This window comes from Boleophthalmus pectinirostris, unplaced genomic scaffold, assembly GCF_026225935.1.
Source record: "Boleophthalmus pectinirostris isolate CB_2022bp ecotype Guang Dong unplaced genomic scaffold, ASM2622593v1 HiC_scaffold_17, whole genome shotgun sequence".
Lineage (NCBI taxonomy): Eukaryota > Metazoa > Chordata > Actinopteri > Gobiiformes > Gobiidae > Boleophthalmus > Boleophthalmus pectinirostris.
In genome coordinates this window covers 22,708,167-22,732,689 of record NW_026571115.1, presented here as the reverse complement: position 1 = coordinate 22,732,689, position 24,523 = coordinate 22,708,167, and the positions used below count along the sequence as shown (strand labels likewise).

The 24,523-nt window shown below is 39.9% G+C and overlaps 1 protein-coding gene across 3 annotated transcripts in view; it reads left to right on the top strand.

Moving 5' to 3' along the window:
* Positions 1–24,523, top strand: part of hdac5 (histone deacetylase 5) — a 51,159-nt gene that overhangs the window by 12,260 nt on the left and 14,376 nt on the right. For 2 of the 3 annotated variants that reach the window (XM_020927275.2, XM_055152258.1), the window contains 12 exons: positions 14,990–15,073; positions 16,139–16,389; positions 16,690–17,024; positions 17,627–17,760; positions 18,289–18,420; positions 18,643–18,752; positions 18,980–19,096; positions 19,572–19,683; positions 19,785–19,898; positions 19,980–20,173; positions 20,258–20,376; positions 20,582–20,774. In XM_020927275.2, coding sequence (XP_020782934.1) covers positions 14,990–15,073; positions 16,139–16,389; positions 16,690–17,024; positions 17,627–17,760; positions 18,289–18,420; positions 18,643–18,752; positions 18,980–19,096; positions 19,572–19,683; positions 19,785–19,898; positions 19,980–20,173; positions 20,258–20,376; positions 20,582–20,774 — 1,895 coding nt within the window. The remainder of the gene's footprint in view (positions 1–14,989; positions 15,074–16,138; positions 16,390–16,689; positions 17,025–17,626; positions 17,761–18,288; positions 18,421–18,642; positions 18,753–18,979; positions 19,097–19,571; positions 19,684–19,784; positions 19,899–19,979; positions 20,174–20,257; positions 20,377–20,581; positions 20,775–24,523) is intronic. The other variant, XM_020927276.2, reaches the window with a different exon arrangement.

Sequence of the window (24,523 nt, the reverse complement as noted above, 5' to 3'; positions counted from 1 at the left end):
ACGGATTGTCGGCAGTCCAAACTTTAGTTAATTGTAGTTGTATTTATGCACAAAAGAAACAAAGTTTGACTTGATTGTTGGGTGTAGAATTATTTTTTCAATTAAAGGTAAAAAAAAAAAAAAAGATCTTTTAGATATCTCTTTGTTTAGTGTGTCCTTTTTATGATCAGAATTTTAGCAGGTGACTTGCATAGTGCAACACCTATAGCATGTTTTGGCTCACAGTGTGACATATCTACCGCTGGGTCCTGGGGTGAAGGCTTGACTGACTGGCTGTAACTCGGTCGTCATGGATACAAATATAGTACATACAGGCGGAGTACAGACAGCCGCAGCACAGACTCCTGGGGTTGATGCGCCTCAAATAGAAACGCAAAGATGAGTCATCGGCCGGGCTGCTGCAGTGCTCACCTTTAACAGATGTGTTTAGTATGGTTCTGCAGGCACCTGGTCACTCACCTGCTCCTGTCTGCTGTGACGCTGGAGCTCTGAGCCTGGGCCAGACAGCCAATCATCAATGAATTATTAGACCTAACAGGACTGTGAGTTTGACACGGTGTCAGAATGGATGTTGTATACTTGTCTTGATGCCTGTTGTGTTCTTGTGAGTCATAGTGAGACATCCCTGAAGCTGCTGGAGGATACTGAGCTGTTTACACCGAGCTGAGGCAGAGGAGGAGGGAGGTGATGAAGAGGAGGTGGGATGAATGCACCAGGGAGTGATAGGAAAGCAAACAGGAGAATATTTGGGCTAGTGTCAGAAAGTTCACTTGCTATTTTTATGCACTATTCTAATATCAGTCTAGGAATTGCTTTGCAGAAATGTAGGTGTTTATTATAAATTTGTGTATTTATATGAAAGGGAGGTATTACAGGGAGTATTCATTATTAACAGATAACATATTAAGATCACCGTGTTACTTTTACTGTTCTGAAAATCCGATATTAGATGCAGACAATGTAAAATCTCAAATAATTTTCAGTTTTATTTTTTGACGATCCCCCTGCTCTCCATACTGCCTCTTCAGGGGGCTATTACAACTCCAACAGCGTGCATTTTCCTAATGAAACAACTTCACATCGCATCAGGTTTGTCGAGATGTAGTGTACTGTTTTGTATATTTATGAAAAATGGCTTTGTAGGAACATGAGTTACGTATGCTTGTGGACTGAGCATTGCACAGGGTAGTACTGCCCTAAGTGACCACACCTGCACAGATAAAACATTTTGAAGTACAGTATATTGATACAGAGAAACGATAAGCGAAAATATTGAGACTACTGACACAACAACAAAAACACAAGTAGGGCCCAACCCATATGGAAATTTTTTTGGTGCTGATATGATACCGATTTCGCATTGGTTGCCGTTGCACATTTGAACTGCACAATCACTGAAGCACTTCAAATCCTTGCTCACCATTTTTCTCCTTGGCATTTTCCCAGAGTTAGGAAGAGACACCTTAGCACCTTGCTGTTATTATTATTTTTATTTTTATCATTATTATTCTGGTTGATTTGCCTATTGTATGTTTTATTTCACTGTTCAGCAGTTTGGTAAGCGTTGACTGTTTAAAATGTGCTATACAAATAAATTAGATTTGATCTAACAGGCTTTGGAGGTGCTGATAGCCGATATAACAACTGATATATTTTGTGACGTTAAAATTCACTGTAAATCTTCAACTGCTTATAAAACTTAGGTTTGTTTGGTTAGATTTTAAGTTGGGTTTGTTTAGGCTACATTTACTGTTATTTTGCCTCTTTACAGTCATATTTAAAGACAGTAGGTAGACCTAATGGCATTTGTGCATGACATTCTAGCCTGTGAACAAAGTAAAAACTACCGCTGTCAGCCTTTAGCAGTAAATGCCTGCACGCCGCAGTAATTAATTATATGTGTAAATGCGGATCATTCACATCTCTATTTACGCCCATATCTGTATGTGTCTCATGGCATTTTACCTAATCTAGTTAACATTAGCACTTAAGCCCATTTCTGTTGCATATTTTGACCAAAAATTGTGAATGTTTGTATCATTTGGTGATATGGTTATTGTGCACGGGTTTTAATTATAATGTAGTAAAGCAGTGATCCCAATATGGTTATTCTCTATACTAGTCACCCCACTTTTCAATATTAAAAATTAACTAACTGGCAGTATACCAAATGCTGTAATACTTTTTATACACCAGAAACCTTCACTTTCATTTTGTGATAAGCAATATTTCTCCATTAGCTATTTGTCTGTCACTATACAGAAATATCGTTTTACCAAATCATGCACAGTTTGACATTGAACCAGTGCTATCTGTGCATTCTGCTCATCGTTATAAGTCCTTTTTTGCTTGGGACTCAAGTGAATGGAACAAACAAAGCCTATAAATAGCAGCCAGCACTTTCAATTAATAATATGCACACTGACACTGAAGTGAGTGCTGCCTCGTCTTCTGCTTCTAAAATAGGCTTTCCCGTGGTTTTCCGTGGTTTTCCGTGGACGTTCCCTAGCGGCACTACACCACCTGATCAAGTACACGACGACTGTTTTATATTGACTTAAATATTAATACAGACTTATTTTAGCTTTATTTTGTAAGTGCCTGGCTGCAGTATTTGGCCTGGCTATTTGTGGATCCCTTTAATGCATTATGTACATGGTAATAGAACTAAAGACAAGTGCACATGCATGGTAAGCATTAACGTTTGATATGCTAGAATATAAGAACTGCTAAAGTAATACCAGAACCACATCAGTGCTCAGAGATATGATGAAAAAAGAAGGATTTGAGATTGAAGATTTTTTTTTTCTTGTATTTGCTTGACTGATCACAATTGTTGCTTGGATTTTATTTTTTCTTGTCAAAACACAGGAAAATTGCTTTCAATATTCATTTTATGAAAACAAACAAAAAAAAAAGACAGACTTTAATCAGTGCCATTTAATACAACAACAAGAAACAGTCGAACTCTATTTCAAACCCGACTTGATTCAAATTAATTTAATTAACTAGCCCTAAATCAGAAGCTTTTAAGAACAACCTAAGCTACAGGGTTAGTTTATTTAATTAATTTCATTATAGTTTTTTTTTATATTGGAGGCTTGTTATTAGTTGTCTGTGGAAAAATTTTTAAAAATTCATTGTAGTGTTGTGACAATATTAAAATTCCAAATGCGATTTTGATAATAAGGATTAGGCTCAATACTCAATACCAATTCTGATGCCACAATGATAATAAAAAAAACAATTTTTTTCAGACAGCTAAATGTAATTTTCAGCATTGTATCATAGTACTTTCTTTTATAGTGCCATTACTAGTGATCCTGGTATGTAGTGGTCCATGTGCGTATTCTAATCTATGTGGTCTTGTTGCTCAGGTCAGGTTCAGATACAGCTCCACATTCTAAAGCTATTCAGAAAAGGTTTCTTTTTTAGTACTGATACTTGTTCAAATGCCTACCTACTTTCAATACTGGTTTTAGTATTGTTTTACTCTTGACAACACTATTCCATTATGTCTAATTTTACCACACAATCAACGATTATTAGCGTCATTGTTACTATCAGTAAATATGCCTTGAATTGCTGAGCATGTTTATCAAAGGTCAGTGCGTTCCCTATTATTTTCTATCCTTTCAAATCAATCTTTGGATGATTATGTAACCAGTGACAGGCCTCATTAATTCAAGCATCTGCTGCCATAAGCTGCCATCGTCCCACGTTGCTGCCGATCCCCAGCAGACGGGTCAAGGTAACAGCGCAGGTCGCCATAGCTACCGGGGTTAAAGAGTACACCAACCCCTCCTTCCCTCCTCTCACCTGGGGGAGGGCGGGGGGGTGCTTATAAACACATGGAAATGGACGAACAAGTGCTGTTTTTTGATTGACCACCAAAACTGTAGACAAGAACGTTCCATCTTGTTTCCAATCGGCAGGTGAAGAAGCCATATAGCGACACGACAACCCCCCACCGACAACACTGGCTGGAGGCTTACTGCTCTACTCTGCGCTATTTTTATCCAGCGGCTCCTCCTCCCTACAAGGCTATTTTCAGCTTCGTGCCCCCCACCACCTCCATCTCTCGCTCTGTTAGTAAATGTCTTTTTTCTATAGCGGTAAAAGCAGCACTGTGAAGCGAGGATCAAAGCTTGTATAAGGACTCCCCTTGTCTCTCCACTTCCTCTCCTCTCACTGATCCACTTTCCCTCCCCTCTCTCTCTCTCTCTGTCTCTCTCTCCCTCTCTCTCTCCCTCTCTCTCTCACCCTCTCTCTCCTCCCTCCCTCTCTTTTTCTCTCTGCTGTTGTTCATTCACACTCGCAGACACTCAGTATTAGCAGTCTGACCGGCAGCTGTTTCTCCAGCTCTGTTTTTTTCTAAATTTTTTCTCTCTCTTCTTTCATTTTTTTTTCTTTTTGATTTGTTTTGATTTCAACTCGTTTCTTCTGCTTCTTTCCCTCTTCCCTCTCTTCTGTCATTCTCTCAGCGCTTGGTTCTAATTTTGGAAGCATGGAACCTCGGGGAGCTCTCTCCCAAAGCTATTTGCGTCCTCGCCTCCCTTCCGCCGTGTCTTCTGGGCCAGTTCTCGTCAGACAGGAGGAGATGGGCACGAGGAGTCTTTGATGCGGCGTGCAGGGGAATTCACCTTCTGTTTGTTTTTCAGCTGCAGCCTCTCCACTTTCTCCACTTGCTCTAGTCTGCACAGAAGGGGGCTGAAGGAGTTTAAGAACTGATGCTAACGGGACTACCTTCATGTATAGGCATCTATTTTGTTACCGATATTTTTCAAATAACCAGCATTTTTGATTGAAATTACCAACATTGTCACTGCTTCAGAAGATTGGGTCTTTTACTCGCTTTCTAGACTCTTTCTCTTTTTTTAAAACCACCCAAAAGGACTGCATAACATCAGATTTGGTCTGAACTGTTTCTAGACTGACCATCATAACACAAGCTGGAATTTAAAAGCACATACTGGTGAAGGCAGAGCAAATCCAAAGCACCGGGAGAACTGTCTGAAGTTTGCTTATGTCCGGATACTTTCTGAGAGTAGGGCGCTTGGAGCATTTTTCAATGTCAGTTATTCAGTGACATTTTGCAGTGTCTCTTGAGAAAGCCATGCTGACATCTGTGCCGACACACTGACTGGTGTTTAGGGTTGATGCGCCTCTGGTCCTGGCATGCTGTTGCATCCCCCCATGTCAGGACTGTGCACCATGTTGCAGACCATCTATGAGACAGAGTCTTGCTTTTCCACGTCGGGAGCGGACAGCCACCAGCCTCTGGAGCTCCTCAGAGACAGCAGCAGGAGCTCCGGCGCTGCTGTGCCCACGGCCGGTGAGTCATCTCTGGGAGAGCAGAGGGAGGGAGAGGCGCACTCATAGGGAAACACACTTAGAGCTGCAGCTCTGGAGTGGAACCTCAGCACTGGTTCATTCTACAGTGCAGGCACACACTAAAGACAGTTTTGTGCTTGGTCCTCAGAGATGTGTCCTACAAAGTGGAGTTTGATTTAGTGGGCTTACAGCAATGGCATTAGCATCAGAATGGCTCTGCACTCCATCTGAGGGACTGTTTTCAGAATGATGTCAGGTATGGAAATAGAAATCGATGTGTCTGTTTAATCAAGGCTGTGTATTTAAGAGTCAGTGTATTTAATACAGACATTTGTGTTTTCATGTGTGCCACCATCTTCTAGATTACCTTTCAGAGCAATTATATAATCTTTACATTTGTCATTCATGTTGTATCAGGTTATGCAATGCAGTGCAGACTAGTATGCATATTGCTTGCCATAAAGCATAAAGTATGACTAGTTAAGTGCACATATCTTCTCATGGACTGCTTGTGAGCCAGTTTCTGAACTATTGCTAGGGCACACAGGAAGTAAATTCAGTCTAATCTTGTGTTGAGTTGCGTTTACGCTATTGGCTCACTGGCAGATGCAGGTCAGTGGAGTGCACAGACCTACAGGCTTAAGGTCACAAAGTCCAGTCTGTCTGTCAAGTCATGTTTGGAGGCCAACACCTTTTGTTATTGTTACTGAAGCTCCCTGATGTCATAGTGTATGTATGTGCATTTATTTTTAGTTGTGTTGTTATCACGTTGTCTCTGGTCAGTATATGTATTCTGAGACTGAAACTATAACTTATTTTGAGCAGCACTGGCCCATTAATACCAGCACAGTGGGCCTTTCCTAACATAGCTGTGTGCTTCCCCAGTATCTTTTTGCAGGTTTCTCTATGATGAACATCTAGAGCAGCAGTTTGATATAACACTGTGCTTTATAGGGCCTTCCCCAGGGATCTGAAGTGGCTCCGTCAGCTCAGGTGTAATACACTGAATGGAAATGCACAGTTAAAAATATGTTCTGAAAACCACAGATGCTGTCATAGCACCCTAATTATGTAGCACAGGTGTTTTTCACATATTTCAGCCTCGCAAACAATACTTAGGCGCTTAGTGAAATTACATGGTGGAGAAAGCGTACATTGAACAGAGCATATCAAACATTATGCCATTATAAACATGCGTCATTTCCTTAAGATTGATACATCCATTTGCATTCTTGTGTCATCATGCCCAGTGGTAGCTCTGCGTGCGTTATTATTCCAAATAGATAAAATGTTAAGTGTGACCAATATAATAAACTGTATAATTTCTTGTAAAGTACAGTGAAGAATAGTGAACCAAAAACTAAATCTGTTAATTTGTTCATTAAACAGACTTTGGCATGCCAACTCATTCTCATAGAGGTTTTATGACCAATATGGGGTCTATTTAAATTAAAATGCTGATTCAGTATCCACTCTATATCATTATTTGAATATCAAACAATTCAACAGTATTCAACAAGTTAACAGACCATGGTCACAATAACAAACTGCAAACACAGAACTGATTTAACATACTTTATACAATGACAAACTATATGCAGATTGAGTTGCAGACTGGCCATATAACTACATACAAGCAACGTTAGTGTTTTTCCTCATACTGTGTAGCAAAGGTCTTCAATTACATTTTTCTGGGGGCCAATTTTTTGATGGGCTTTGGTCTGAGGACTGGACTATTAAGCTGTACCACAATTTAATGTTTTATAATATTTTGAAACAATAATAATATTGTTGTATGTTATATTATGTAACATTATTATATACATTATAATATTGCTCTACTAATAGGCATGGCCAAGACAAACCTGCTGTGACAACCAGAAACCAGTTCTAGGACTACACAGGTTTAAACTAGAGCCCGACCGATATGGATTTTGTTGTGGCCGATATGAAACCGATATAATGGAAGTTGAAGCTGCCGATAGCCGATATAATCACCGATATATTTAGTGATGTAAAAATTCACTGTAAATCTTGAATTGATTAAAAAACTTAGGTTTGGCTCTAGTGGATTCTAAATTGGGTTTATTTAGGCAACATTTATTGTTATTTTGACTCTTTACATCATATTTACATACAGTAGATTGGCCTAATGGCATTTTTGCATCACATTCTAGCTGCTAGTGATGGGTATTCCAGTTTTTTTTTTGGAGAACCGGCTCTTTTGGCTCGGCTCACTAAAGCAGCTGGCTCTTTCGGCTCCCAAGCGACTCTTGAGATTGTTTTGTTGCAAGCAGGACTAAACCAGAACTGAACCAGGACTGAGTGTCGGGACTCGGTTTCTATCTCTCTCCTGCACTCGAGCCCAAGATTAGTCCTGGTTTATTCATTTTATGCTGAACTGCAGCCAAATATGTACTTTTTTTATCCTATGCACACGCAGATTTCTGAAAGTTTCGTTTTCAGCCGCTGCTGCTGTCAAACTACGGGTCTACATGCGGCATGAAGAGAAAAAGTGAGAAAAAGAGAAAACACGGCTCCCAATAAGAAGCAGGCTCCCGTTGTTCGCTCTAAGAGCCGCTTCGATCGCGATCGACCCATAACTCCTAGCTAGTAAACTATCGCTATTAGCCCTTAGCCGTAAATGCTGCGCAAAGCGGTAATTAATTATATGCATAAATGTGGATCATTCACACGTCTATTCACAGCTCATTTACATATCAATGCTGGTCCAGTAGCAAATATACGGCCAATGTAGTCACTTTACAATAGACCAATAGAAAACAGCCTGTTTATGTGTGGGAGCTACAGCAGCTAACCGCTAACAAAACCTAAGCTAGCTTCAAAGTCGATGTATTTCCAACACTCACCGCTCACACAGGCTCCTCCTCACATCACAAGTCTGCACTAATAAATGTCCTTTTAATCCAGACTCAAACCGATTGTCCGAAAAAGAATATAATCTCAATGTTGCGCACCGCTGCGGGTGTAAACAAACCACACGAGTGAAGTGACGTCACTCTGGTGGTGTGTTCAGGTACAGTAGGGACACAGACAAATTACACCGCAGATAAATACTGATGCGGAGCCACATATTAGGACATTTATCTGTCTGTAAATTGGATTAAATGAACATAATGTAGAGAGTCTAAGCTTTATAACAGGTAACATGCCCACGTGAAATATCGGCCCATATCAGCAAGCATATCGGCCGATAACCGATATGTCTCCAGGTGCCCATATTGGCCGATAATATCGGCCAGCCGATATATCGGTCGGGCTCTAGTTTAAACCAAGGCAGACTTACCACTATCTCCGATTTACAGTGTCTATCCTAAATTATGACTCCTTAACCATACTTTAAACAAGATTAAATTAGGTCTAAACTAGCACTAAAGTAGGACTAAGGTAGATTTTCTCAGGCCTAAATGTAAATGAAATTACAACAGGTTCAGGTTCAGTTGAAGTTTAATGCATAGCTCAGTAGGCTACTACAATAACAGAGGTAGCTTTGCTGCTTAGTGCAATAAGCAGAGATGCAATTATATTAGAACATACACAGGTGTCCTCACAGTCACAGGTTAAGCCCATTCAAACAGTGAAGCCTGGGAAATATGCTGCCAACGTGTCCTTCGGCGCCACTGCACATTAACATTTGTTAACATGCACTTCAAAACAGTTATCAATTAAGCTTTTAGTCTGTGTGTGTGCATTTCACAGATGTGCTTAGACACTGGTTTCAGATGAACGGGGATCTCTGGCTCACTGTGAACAGCTGCAGAGATGCCGCAAATTAGTGCAAAGTGTCCCAGAAGTGATGCGGAAGTGTCACAAAATATATATATTATTTTTTTAATCATGGGAAAATGGGCTGCAGGTTGGACCTTATTGCTTAGCTGGCTGAATTTGGTCCATAGACTACCTATTGATATCCCCTGCATATAGTATCTAATAATACATTATTAAACTACACAGAAGTAAAAGGTGTGAGTAATGCTAGGTTTGAATGTGCTTTTTTGCTAATAGGCATCTGAAAAAAGCTGTTCTAAAACCAAACATGCACCCAAAATATCATGCAGGTGAATATTAACAGTTTGTGAACACAAGGAAATAGTTAGATTTTAAACATACTTCCTTCTTTTGTGGTTTGAAAATCAGCTAATGTAGATTTAAGGGCTGGTGTTTTCTTGTTCCCTGTGACCTATACACAGCTGTAAATAGCTTACTGAACAAATTACCGTCCCAGATGTTTAAAAGATGTACTGTTCATGACAGCAGCAGAACATAGAACAGCCCATGACCTACACACAGTCAGTCCATAATACGCACAAGCCATGCCGGTCGTCTCTACAGTAACCTTGCACATGTGTCTCGCCTTGTTCTTCTCTAAGCTTCTAATTTGTCTAAAGTACGCTTGGCCATTATACTATTTTTACCTCTCGCTCTTTTCTTCTCTGCCGCTGTGTCTCGCTTTCTGCTGGCATTTTTTTTTTTTTTATAAGTGTTTTGCTGCACTGACGTCATAGTGCCTATTTATTTCAGCTACACACACAGGGGCAAGCAGAGCAGAGACCTCAGTCTGACGTGAACAAAAAGACAAAGTTGGACCTATATGTGTTGATTTTTCAATTCTGTGTTATTTTTTACAGTAAATATTTGAAGACCACGTTTAAAACAATGTTCTGAGAAGTTGAACAACATAAAGGACCTCAAAATTTGATCAGAGCTGACACACCTTACATTCCCAAAACACATGCACACACACACACGCTGGAAATTCCCAGTTGGTGGTTTGTAGCTCCATGCAGTGCGTTCCAGTGGTCGTCTTTATGAGAAAATAGCATCTGACCTCAGGAATAGTGTAATGTAAACAAGTGACATTGAGACAATAAGACCAGAGGCTGATGTCACCACAGCGTTAGCATTCCCCGTCTTTATAAACACCAGACATGTTTAATACGTTCTTTGCATACCAAGTAACTCTGATTGGTGGTCTTGTTAGTTTGGTTAACATCACTGGACTTTCTGAATGTTTACATGTATTGATAGATACTGGTATAAATATTAGTAGGTCTAAAGTTTAGTCTCGTCTCAAGTAAATCAACATTTAAAACATGATATTAAAGGTTTCAAAAGCATTGTCAATGTGCACTTAAAACAATGGTATTTTGATCCCTGATTGAGCTTTAGAGATGCCAAGGCCTGTCACAATGACAAATTTTGAAGTGCAATATATCGTTGTACAACAAACAATAGTACTAAAACGAATTTATGCCCCTCTAACCCAATAACCCTGAAGTAGAATTATCCCCCAAAACTTTTCTAAATGTACAATATGGTTAAAAAACACAAATTGCAATAAAAAATAGCAGAATGAAGCACAGTAGTTATTTTGTGTATATGAGTCATAAAAACTATTTATTCAAACGTCTACAGCTCAAATCTTATCGCAGAACAGAGACAAACTAAAAGTTCACCACTAATCCAAAGAAAATCTCCACGATAAATATTAACCCTAAAAATGATTGTTCCCTCTAACACATATTAAATGATAACTAGATATAGTAATTATTGTGACAGGCCTAGAGTTGGCAGTGTAATGAAGCAACATGTAAAAGGTTGACACCAAAAATAACCTCAGTTGGAAAAGTAAAGTTGGTTCCCAGCCCTAACAAAACAATAGCTTGCTTCCTTGTTGTTTCCCAAACCCTTTAAATGAGTTTTATAAGATGAGCATGTCCCATCTCATTGGCCTATCATGCTTGTAAAATATGTATAAATGCTAACCTAATCTATTGCTTGTGCTAAATGATACACCTAGTCAGTCTAAATCAGTCAAGGTTTCTAAATATCTATTTTCAAGTATATTTTTACACACGACTCTCTGCCCAAAATAACAGCCAATCTGAAAATAGTGGTTATATTTTACAGAAAGAAAAAAAGACATTAGAAGTGTAGAATTTAATGTGCATTGTTCTTGCACATTATCAACACTCCAGCTCCATGAGATTAAACTAAACACACTGTAGATTAGCTAAAACATCAAATAATTATTGAGTTTTTCTAGTTTAACTGACTAGACCAACTGAAACTATCCGAACACAATATATCTTTTTTCCTTTCCTTGGATACCTCCTCACTGCAAGAGAAGAGTCCGTTAGGAGTCTCATTATACGATCAACTTAGAACATTAGCCCTGCTTGTAACTAACTGTGTGTGTGTTTACCAGACTATAAATGTCCCTGCTTTGACGTCAGACGCTGGCTGTTGAGGAATGCTGCATGCTTGCCAAACGCGCACACACACTTGCGCCAGGGCCCGGACAGTGTGTGTGTTGTAGTAGAGCGGAGGACACGTGCGTCACTCTCAAACGCCACTATATTTGTTTAGGTCATTTGGATACGAGGGCCCGCCGCACACACTTAGATCGTTTATTCCCATCTCCTTGCACTTTTTCAGGCTTCGGAGGAACTTTTTCAACTGAAGTAAACCATCATAACAGAGTAAACTTAAAGCTCTACGGGACTGCGGCTCTTGAGTTGCCCTTTCATTGGATGTATGAAGTGAAGTCATAATGCCTCTTGACTGTGGAGGGGATAGAATAGAAGAGAGGCCATAGCAGGATAAGAAACTTGGAGGAGTGGTGATTTTAACTTGAGCATGAAGCATTGAGGAGTATTGCATTTTTAATAAATATTGTGTTTGTTTTTTGTTTTGTTTTTTTGCATTTTTTTTCTTATTTGATAATACAGTTATAGCACTGACTATATGTATAATACATTTCCAGTGCAGCTTTTCTTTATGCTTAAGTTATGTTAAGTTCTGTATTTTTTATCTCAGACTCATTGACTGATACCTTGCGTTCAGTTCATACAAGTGAAGTGAGCCTGAATCATGTCACGGTCAAAGGTCATGTCTGAGCTGTGGTTTCACATTTAAAACCATTGTAAAGCGGACATATTGTCTTCTGTTCACATGCCTCTTTGATTAGCACTAATTAGCTTATCGTTCTTACTTTGGCTGCCTGCACTTGATTGGCTTAGTTTCCAGTGAGCTCTCTGTCTGTCTTTAAACAACAGCGCTCCGCTTTGTATAAAAAGGTCAAAGGTCCTCTAATAGGGTTTGGGTGCCACATTGTGGGGTAGTGGGTTCAGCTGGAGTACCATGGTGAGACTAGAGTAATGGGCAGCCCTTCTCCTTGGCCTGTGGATATGTGCTAATCTGCCTGCAGCCTCCTGACCCATTGCCCCCCTGCGCTGAGAGAAAATAATGCATTTGACGTCACTGTGGCCAGGACTGCCTTACTACTGTACATATACATGTACAGTGATCACTGTAAGCTGATTGGAGAGACTAAGCTGATTGAGAACTTCCGATCTGAGTGACTCTGAAACGAGTTATTGCAGGAATACTGGGAAAATATCCAGAATATGATGAAGTGGTCAGTGTGATGCGGTGGAGGAGGAGGAGGAGGGGATGGGCAAATGCACAAATCATAAATGTGTGATAATGTTTACTAATACACAGTATTGATGCCATAGTTATATAATTTGTGTAATCTAGTTGTAATCTAGTCTCTGTTAGCAGCAACTGTGTGCAGACCCGAATTGCATAAATGTGGATTTTCTGCCATACCAGCATTGACAATTTAAACTTTGAATTGTTTAGCAACCTCATGAATAATCAACCATTATCATATTAACATTTTGCACCATTAAGATGCCCAGAGCACATTTCGTTATGCATCTACAGACATATACGTATAACATGAATAACATGGCAGGAAAAATCCTTTGTGACAGAAGGACAGTGTCATGGAGTTGCAGGATAATAATTTATAAAATACTCACATGAAATATCAGCCATAAAGATTTTGACCTTTTGGCTGATAATATCGAGAAACCGACACCTAGCAGGCCCTAATGTTAATCACCACAACCATAATATCAAGACAGCTTTAAACATTTCACTGAATAGCATCATTCATTCCTGCACATATAAAGCGTTTTACAGATTGTGAATTTTGCTTTTCCCTGCATTTTTTTAGCCTTTACAAAAATACAGTGACTGTGCCAAGTGGGTTTAGTTACAATTTGCAAACACATAATTGATCAATCAACCAACCAATCATTGGACCTGAGTTTTTATAAATTGCCTGTATGTTATTGTTTGAGTTATAATAGTACAGGATTGCACAGTTTGAATAGCTAAAATTAGCAAATTCCAAAGGCTGCAGTTATAGGCTGAGGTAATATATTATCCACAACAAACAAATAAAATATCCTGTCTCCAAGGGAACGTACTGTGTAAAAACCTGCTGACCCTGTAGTTTACAAACACATTGTAAAAGACAAGGCATGCTTGTATTAGTTTAGCTGTTCATTATATTTCAGTCTTATCTCAAATGCAAATGCTTCTGGATGTATTTACATTGTCCTCTTTGAACTGATTCTTGATTTCTAACCATAAGTCACACGTCTAATTACAACAAACATCTATTTGATATTTTTACCCAAACCTTTGAGCCTTAGTAATAGATACGTTGAACAGTGTTGTTTGATTTGCTCCATGTGGTTTCCACCGTGTCAGCTCACAGCTCTCCGGGGTCTGAGCAGCAGATCAATATTAATCTCTTGTAGTGATTAGCTCAAGTGGTGCCACAGATCCACATCAGCGTGAGGCGCGTTGTGCTTGTCACCAGGCACAGGCGGCTGCACTTACATTCACACTCACTAGAACACTGGAACACTAACACTTGTAAATTGTATTCACAGTCGATTGAATGCTCCTACTTCCTTTGTCCATTTACGATGACGATGATGAAGTTCCCCAATAATTATCTAAAGAGGGCATAGTCCAGTGTTCTTGTCAATTGTTTAGCTTAACATCACTGAAGCATCATAGAATTTACACAAGCAGCCAGGAAATAAATGTATTAATCAATTAATTAAATAATGTATTAAAGATGGCTGATTGTGTGTTGCTGGGCAGTGCTATATTCTTAGCTTATAATATGCTATGCTTTTTGTGTCTAGTTTTAGCCATGGTGTGAAGGCATTCTCTTGGTTAATTTATTGTGCACTGCTTTGCATACAAAAAATACATTTACATAGAAATTGGCAATGATTTTTATCCACAGCCTTGTTTCATTGCAAAGCTATGAACACATACAGAGCTATGAATTTAGTCCATCGCAATTTGTATTGGTTTTATATGTAAAATAATAGTGCATAATTTATGCATAATTTATGTGTATTGACAGACCCTCTGTGTGTGTGTGTGTGTGTGTGTGTGTCATCTATGAGGGCAATTCCATACACTTATCATGATTGAATAATAGAGAAAATATCAACTGTCAGATAATGTTGAATTTACAAATTCTGTATACCATGCTGCTTTGGTCAAAGCAAAGCATAGCATAACACCTCCTATTTAGTCTTAAATATAGGAAAAAGTCTGTCGATTTAGTCAATTTATATGAGTGTCTTAAACTGTGTTAGGGGATAACAGTAGCACTATAGTATTTCAAATTGTGCGTTGTGCTAATGCAGAGACACATGCTATATTTAGGTGTGAGGACTGGGTGTACTTGAGCACGATGGCAGCTCATGTGAATGAAGTGATGTCACACAACTCTCTGTGCTCTGTGTTACAGTGGAGGTGAAGAGCGGCCTCCCGTCCAGCATGCACAGTCTGGTCGGAGCAGCTGGAGAGCAGAGAGGAGTGCCTGGAGACACTGGTGAGTACCAGTCCAACTGCTCTTCAGACACTAACAACCAGCAATGGGGAGACAGCACACAAATACACGTATTTGTGTGCTGTTTGTGTATGACTCTGTATTTGAGTAAGAGAACGACAATAACTGAAAGATCCATATGAAAACTGTCAGAGTAATGTTTTGAACCTCATTACAAGCTTCTTTGCTTAAATGCAATCTTTTGTTCCAGCCCAAAAAATAGGAGGGCTACAGATTCACAGTTACAGGTTAACTTCACATTTTATGCCATATTTCAGCTACAATATGGACTGCAAAAATTTTTTTTTCGCCATATCGCAAACCTATACTTTTTATCAGATTAGAACTGTTTTTAATATACATTTGTCTTTGATGGAGTTTTTGTGTGTGTGTTTTAAAGATAAGTAACATGTAGTTGTTGCTGTTTGATTAAGGCTTCAATACAGTAAACGACACATGCATAAAAAGAAATTATTTTAGTGAGCGCTGCAGTCAAGTGTTTCGCATTTTGTTCCGGACATTTTGAGCTGTTTACAAAAAGCTATCATTACATGTCATTTTCTTCCACTCACTTTTATAGCAACAAAAGAATGAAATAAAAGAGTGAGTGAGTGGGTGCTGCAGGAGCTGCTTAATGTGGTCACAGAGAATGGCTCTCTGTGCACTTGATCATAATTATATGTGAACACGGCACAGCTCCACTTTCTCTTTCAGACAAGCATGACTTGGGCTTGTCTGTGGACTTATTCAGTTCATGATGAACTGTAGAGATATGTACCTTCGTCTAGGTACAAACTAATAATCAGCTGTAAACTACACTGTAATAATTACTGTCTGATTATTATAATCTTGGGAGGCTGATTTTGTAACACACTTAATATTGAATGAATTTTTCATTAGGAGTTTAGACATCTGAAACATTAGTCCTGTGTCCTGAGACAGAATGTAAGTAGTTTTTACAGCACTACACTGTAGGTGCCTTCCAAATGTGAATTAAGGAAACTCTTATTTATGGACAGCACAAATAATGGTGCGTAGGAGAGTTCCTGAGTGCACTCTATGTTCCAGGTGGGGGTCAGGGAGAGGGGCCGGCAGGAGCAGGAGGCCCAGTGGACCTGCGCACAGAGCCCAGGCCAAGCTCTCTGTCTGGGAGCAGCACAGCCGTGGACACAGCCCTGAGAGAACAGCAGCTCCAACAGGAACTGGTCCTCCTCAAACAGCAGCAGGAGCTTCAGAAACAGCTGCTGTTCGCCGAGTTTCAGAAGAAACACGAAGTTCTGACCAGACAACATGAAGTGCAGCTACAGGAGCACCTCAAGGTACTGCCCCTGCCACATTGTCCACTGTCTCACTTATTATATACAGTATTCAGTAGAGATGTAGTACTTGTGTCACACAACTTTACCATTAACATTCAAGATGTTCACAAACCTTCTAAAATGCTAAGTTTGCCCTGGCCCTGTATTTGGCTTCAAAATGGCTTTGGTGCTTTTGGTCTTCAAGTATATGAATTAACTGATGTGCTAGCCTTAAACTAGCCTTAATCTTCAATGCTGTATTGTATGTGTCATTGGATCACATCGCTCATTATAAACACATGGCTCTGTTGTGTGCCTCAGCAACAGCAGGAACTTCTGGCAGCCAAGCGTCAGCAGGAGCTGGAGCAGAAGAGGAAGCTGGAGCAGCAGAGGCACGAGGAGCAGGAGAAACAGAGGCTGGAGCAGCAGCTGCTTCTGCTCAGGAACAAGGAGAAGGGCAAAGAGAGTAGGCCTACTCCTGCCTTTAGCTCATACAGGCCTGTGTCACACCGTCCACCCCAGCCTACACGTCTCTCCTCTGGTCTTCTAGGTGCTATTGCCAGCACAGAGGTCAAGCTGAAGCTGCAGGAGTTCCTCCTCAATAAGAAAGAGCCTGGCCCTGGTGGACTCAACCATTCCTTCTCTCCAAAATGCTGGTGAGAAGTTCATTATGAACACAGTGTTCAAAAAAAGTGTAGTACTAGACATCTCCTTTTCAGTATAGTATACAGTAGCAAACTTCCTGTTTTCAAAAAAAAGAGTTTTCAATGATAATTGCTCGTGCAGTGACTAAAAGAATGTGAGTAATGTACTCCATACTATGGGTCCATTGGAGCAGGCTTATTTTAGCTTTCTCACATAAACAAAAAGTGGAAGTGTGTCACTGATCTGAAACATCAAACACAATGGCACCATTCACTGTCAGACCTTCAGAGCTCTTGCACCACATCCCCACACTGCAGCAATACAGGACAGCAATAAAACAGCGATGCACACAAAATGTCCACATTCATAGAAACAGGAAATAACACTAAATGCATTCTAGGAAATGAAGGAAATGGCTTTAGGATGCTGAGGCTGAGCTCCAGAGACTGCTGCATTACTATTGTTCTAGCAACTAGTTTAACCTGCTTTGTCTTGTTGTGCCTGTACATGCGAGTGCAGTTCTGTTGTCAACACTGTGATAGTAACGTTTAAGCCTTACACATACATGCATTTGTCCCCATATTAAAGTAAAAGTATTTTTATGTGTTCACAGGGGAGGCCAGCACCCATCACTGGAGCAGGGCTCACCTCCACAGAGCAACACCCCAGGAACTCCCCCGTCCTACAAACTGCCCCCTCTGCTGGGCAACTATGAGGGCAAAGATGACTTCCCACTCCGCAAGACAGGTATTGGCCTCTCAGAGTATTTAGATATGTATTCAGGAGTACTAAACCTCAACTTTTTTTGGTTTTATTTATTATTTAAATAACAAAAAAAATCACATTGGAGCTGCAATCCACAATCTGTAAATGAAAGTTTGGATAGCACTTTCAATATTTTACCTTTTTTGTCATTAGCCTAAATAGCCCACTAGTATTAGGTACTGCGGTCACCCATTAGCCTGACCTCATAAACTTAATAACTGAAGTGTAAACAGCCTTTTAATCTACATCCTACTACAATCCTACAAATAGATAAAAGCCTGATTTAGTCTCATTGAATCAAGGATACTATAGCAGCTCATCTGGTGAACAATCTGCCAACAAGGTCTGGCAGCCAAAGTTGGTTACACATCGTATCCGGCTTAACGCTGGCAGAAGTAAAAGAAGTTACAATACCTCCTGAAAACTTGGCGAACGAATAAATCCTAATAGGATTACATAAGTGACACCAATGGCAATTCTTTTATCTTATTTTCTGTATTTTACTTTTAGTGTCCGAGCCAAACCTCAAAGTGCGCTCCCGGTTGAAGCAGAAAGTTGCAGAACGCCGGAGCTCTCCGCTACTCCGCAGGAAAGATGGAACAGTCATCAGTACATTCAAGAAAAGAGCCATAGAAATATCTGGTAAGTATTTATTAATATTGATTTCTCTGTTCATATCCAACACTACTTTGCTTCTGAATGTTAGAGAGTGCCAGATTTCTGAATTATACTGGAACTCATTACCAAAACATTAACACAGGCACATTAACCTCAATGAGTTCAAGTCTCAGATCTCACTTTATTAGATTTTCCAGGGTTGTGTTGTGGATTTTAAAAATGTGTTATTTTTGTGTTTCTCTCCAGTGTCGTCTCTGTGTAACAGCGCTCCTGGTTCAGGTCCCAGCAGCCCCAACAGCTCCAACTCAGCCATCGCCAACGGCAACACGGGATCTGTCCCAAACATTCAAACGGAGGTACACACATGCTCTTTTATGATTGTTTATGTAAACACATTTATGACAAATTTAAGACTTTACCAACAAAAAATTTATAATTTGCACATATATGGACTATAAAAATGACCCACCGAGAGGTTTGCCAAGGAGTAATATACAGATATTATAACATATCAAAACAGTAAATGTGAATGTAAAATAATTATATACACTAACAACATGAATGTATGGTGATGTGCCTACAGCTGAGATCTCTGCACCAGACGCTAGGGGCTGATGGGACATTGAGTCCTTTGAGTCTGTACACATCCCCCTCGTTGCCCAATATTTCCCTGGGACTCCCTGCCAACACACATATCACGGTGAGTCTCTTTCACACGTATGCTCCCACACACTCTCTTCTATAGGCTCAATATGCACAAACTGTCTGCAAATATGGCCCACCATATGCATTGTCAGGCGCCCATATGTTTTGGATGTCTTCATTTGGCACACAGATTGTTCTGGTGATGCAAAGAATACATTGTTTAGCAGCTGATCTCTTTAAAGTGATGTCAGGCCTAATGCTTAGGGTGCAAACCATTTGAACTCTGAAACTCAAGTGATGTCATAATACTGTCCTGGTCAAATTAAAAACACTGTTACTGCTCTAAGGCTTTCATCTACACTGCTGTAGGCAGTGGTGAGAACTTGACTTTATTATTTTAAAACACATTTTTTCAATGAAGTTTTTGTAAGGGGCTGGCTAGATAGACTGCCAATATTATTTGTCCTGTTGTGAAATAGAAACATGACTGAAAACTACTAATATGAATAACTTTTATCTTCGTTCTCCAGGCATCACAAAAATTGACGGCTCAACAGGAAGCAGAGCGTCAAGCCATCCAATCACTACGAGGGGGCGGGGCTCTAACAGGAAAGTTTCTTTCCACGTCCTCACTACCTGGAGGTACTGAAACTTATATAATGTTATTCATTAAAACACATGCAAGGACTTAATAACACACATTTTAAGTGTTATCTACAAAATATTTAAAAAATATTTTTCAGGGGTTGGCCATGACGTAGAGACTCCACCCCCAAGCTCCCATTCTACCCATTCCTCTTTGTTGCAACACGTGTTACTGCTGGAACAAGCCCGGCAGCAGAATGCCATGCTCGCTGGTACATACACACTCACTTAAACACCTCCTCATGTTGTCAGACAAAGAACTGTACATAGTAAATGTGTCTCTATGCTCACAGTCCCTATGTACAACCAGTCACCGTTGGTTACAGCTGAGCGAGGTGTGTCCAGCAGCATGCGTCCTGTCAACAAGCTGCCTCGACACCGGCCCTTATCCCGCACACAGAGCGCCCCCCTGCCCCAGTCGCCCCAGGCCCTGCAGCAGCTCGTGGTCCAACAGCAACACCAGCACTTCCTGGAGAAACACTACAAGGTACAACCCTCACTAAACAGCAAAAAGACTCACCATACAGGCATACCCTAGATACCATAACATATAGTGACTGTGTGTTCTTAGATGTTGTCCAAGGGGGCGGAGCTTCCCAGGCCTCCACCCACACATCCCGAAGAAACAGAGGAGGAGCTAACAGAGACCAATGACATGCAGGAGGATGATGCCGAGCCCAGGCTTTACAGGTACGGTTGTTAATTGTGTAGTTTTATACTATTTCAGATTTTTTCTAAACACACATAGGTGTCTATAATAGAGACACTGATAATAAATATGGTCTTAGCATGTCAAACAATAAGATTTCTTGACAAAATATTTATGCAGAGCTGTTTATCAAAGGAAGTTGTTGTTTAAATTGTGAACTTATTGCACTGGCTCTGTTGTTTTCAGGCTACAGAAGGACGGGTCTGACGAGAGCATGCCCTCCTCAGAGCGACTGGGCGTGCATGTGAAGGGCGAGGAGGAGCGAGGGAGTGTGCACGTGAAAGGAGAGAGCACGGAGAGCGAGCTGGATGAGGAGGAAGAGGATGATGATGTCATCCAGCTGAGGGAGGGCGATGAAGATGAGAGAGGCTACAATCAGGTGTGTGGCGCTCTCGCCATAATGCAGTACTGCAGGACTGTTCAGGACAAGCACGCTGGCCCATAAGCAAAAGATAATGTTACTTTAATCACATCAGCTTAATAGCATCCAAGCTTTCAAGTAAGATCAAAGGTACCTGATTTTTGCATTCTTAAAAACATGAAAAATATAACTAGATCTTTTTAAACAGTTTCTTCACTTACTTTATGCATTCTGAGCATCGTAATTATGCACCGCTTTGAGTTTATAAGCTCTTTTGACAACCCTCAGCAGACCAGAGCTGAGTTTGCAGTAACAACAACTAGCATGCTAATATGTACTTCCTGATTATCAGACAGTAAAACACTTCAAAATTAGATGAAACGTCATGCAGCAGACATATTTTGACTTTATACAATATCTCCTGGAGCAAGACAAAAACTCACTCTGAATCAGTCCTATTTATTTTACCTCCTATCAATAAAATGTCTTTTTAATTTTTCTTTATCACACTCTTGTTACAGCTCATCTTGACTTTGCTTTATTGCATCCAACCCAGGTTTATGATAGCAGTTACACTCTACAAATCACCTCATAAAAAAGATGGTAGTGGCGATATGGGTTAGCTCTATTTGATTCCCAACTGCGCTCGCACTTATTGAGGCGTCATTTGTCCATTGTTAAAACAACAAAGCTTGTGTTTACGCCGCGTCATAAACACAGGGGATGAATCACGCTGTGCATCAGCAGCCCACCTCTGCTGCTCCCAGCCTCACTCTTAAGCTCCATGGCAGAGGCAGTTGTGCGCTAGTGTTGTGACTCATCTGAAACGCGTCGGCCCGCTCCTTCAGGTGATTCTCACCCTCCCACAACTGTCTGTTATTGTGATAAATACATTCTTTTTTTTAGAAACAGCCAATACAATTTTCGTTCTGTTTGTATACATGAGTCAAAGGGATGCTGGTTAGGCCTGTTAAAATAGAAGTATATTCTGGTAGCATACACAGTCAAAAAGAAAATGTATTGATTGTATTGCACATAGCCTCCAGCTCGGTGAGGTACAGTGAGCTGCTTCTAACGGAAGGAATTAAGGTTAAGGTACACTTTATGGTTCCCGTAGGGAGGTTTGCCCTCTGCATTTGACCCATTCTTCAATGTCACTGGGGCATCTCCTCAGGAGCAGTGGGCACTGTTCAGGGACCCATTTCCATGGTCTTGTGCTAGGCTTTATCACCTTAGCTGGGGGATTTGACCTATTGTGCATGTTCTGAGTTGATTACACTTGCACACTGAAGCTTTAAAAAAGGGCTGCACAAATTCAAAACAAGCGATTTTTCTGGTGACTGTTGTAATTGCGATACAGTTCTGTGAAGTATGTTTAAAAAGCTGAATTGTGTGCACATTGTAACATTGTCAACTTCTGGGGCATTAGTATTTGAGCAAAGACTGGGATATGACCTGCAAAACTATTACAAAAATCCCATGTTTATAGATATTTAAACTGTAGGTACAATGAGATCTTTCTATAAAAGACATATAGACAGTATAGATTGTTGTTTGTAGTGTACATTCGTTTTGCAATTTGATAATCTCTCCAACTCAATTTGAAATTTGTTTTGACTGCGACATATTGTGCAGCCCTGCTATTAACTGAAACGCTCTACAAGTTGAGCAGTTAAGTCCTTGTGTCACTATGGATAATGCTGCCGCTCAACACAGAGTTATACTGTTTGATTTCCTGAAAGCCAAAAAAGGTCCTGTTTACCCACAACATGCCACTCACTTTTGCTTCTTTGTGTCAGTTTGGCAGTTGGCTTGCACACAGTTAATTTAGTTGATGCATAACAGAATAATATAAAATGCTAATAGGAACCGTTCGTAAATGGCAGCCAATTTAAAGTCAAACTATTCTTTATATATCGGTGTTGAGTGGGCGCAGTTTGATTGACACATGAGCTGAAGGCAGGAGGAAGAGGCATAGTTTTAATAGGGCTATTGAAAAGTGACGGCCACATCATGTTGCATTTACTAGTCTGACTAATTGACATTTAAATGACAAGATCTCTGAGGAAGAGCATTGACATGGAGAGCGTGGAGGGGACTGTGAAAAGTACAGGCACTAATGATGCATGACATAGTTTGATTGACAGAGCCAACGTGTTGCACAGCCAATAGAAATAGATGAACTTGATGTCCATTTGGCATAAATACATTACATGTGAAATACATTTTAGCTAGGTTATTTTATGGATTTTTAACCCCTGCTCTCACAAGAGGAAATGAAAGCGCTACTATTTATATCTTTAGATCAGTTCACAATTTATGCAGCTTCTATCCAATGGCCCTAATTTTTCAGAATGATGACAAAGAAAAGGTCCTATGCTACGCAAAATTGATTCTTGTGATCTTTTAGGCATGTTAGAGTGTTGTTATCTCCTCAAAAATATACCTGGAGTTGTGTTTTGTTTCTTTCACACATGTTTGAGTAACCCTGATTTATCTACATTTTATGGATTGTTTACAACGCCAAAGTCTCCTATGTTGAATCCTTATTATCACTGATGTATTTAGAAGAGTCTTTAAAGACCCTGTATTACACAAAACTGGCTCTTGTGACTGTAAGCATTAAGCCATGTTATAATTGTGGTACCTTCTCAAAACATACCCAGAGTTGTATTTTGTTTCACTCACACATGTTTGCTAGAGAAATCCTAGTTTATTAGTCTGTCTACATGCTCTGTTCCACCTTGTGATGTCATGCAGTGTTAGTTTTCAAGTTACCAGCAACTTTTGTACGATCTTTAATAACCATCATCAGTTCAGTAGAGATTAGGGCTGGGTATCATTAAGAAGTTGCCAATACGATACCTACCTCGATACGTAGGTCACAATGCGATACATGTCTCGATACAGTGCGCTTTCAATTCAGTACGATATATATTTCAGATCGATTAGAATCGGTTCAATAAAAAATAATGGCTAAATCATGGCTGTGATGCTTAAAGTCTTTGTTAAATCACTTCTTGTGCAAAATGAATACGAAACACACACATTTTAATAATCAAAACAGTGAAAATATTCAAATGTGTCGCATAAATCAGTTTCCTTCCTCTAAACAAGCAACAACACTGTTAGCCTGATTCATCAGCCAGTTTCTATGAAATTAAACTGTTTCTACGGTTTCTACGAAGTGAAACTGGCTGATGAATCAAGGTTTTTGTGAACTGTCTAGTGTATTCCGATTCCAGACCTAGTTGCTGGAGAGAAATGAAATTGAGCAGAGGCACTAGGTGGCGCCACCTGGGCTACAAAACTGTAGCACTGTAACAAAATAATTTAGTAAAATACACCAAAAAAATACTCTTGGTGATATGTCGATACAGCAGACCACGATAATGATACTGTATCACATTAAATGGCATGATATATCGATATTTTGATATTTTTGCACAGCCCTAGTAGAGATGATCAATTCTAGAGGTTAAATTATCCAAATGATTCTAGAGAAGGTGTATGAAGTATTACCATACCATAGCCATATTACCATATGACATCACAAGGTAGAACAGAGCCTAAATAAGCAGGATTTGTGTGTTAAAACATCTGTGAATGAAACAAAACACAACTCCGGGTATGTTTTTGATGAGGAAACATTAAATTTAACATTATTATAACATTATAACTGAAAACAACATAATAAAGACCCTTTAAACTCCTGTCTCAAACACTTGATTAGTCCTAATAGTTGAATGCTTCATGTCTTCACTGTC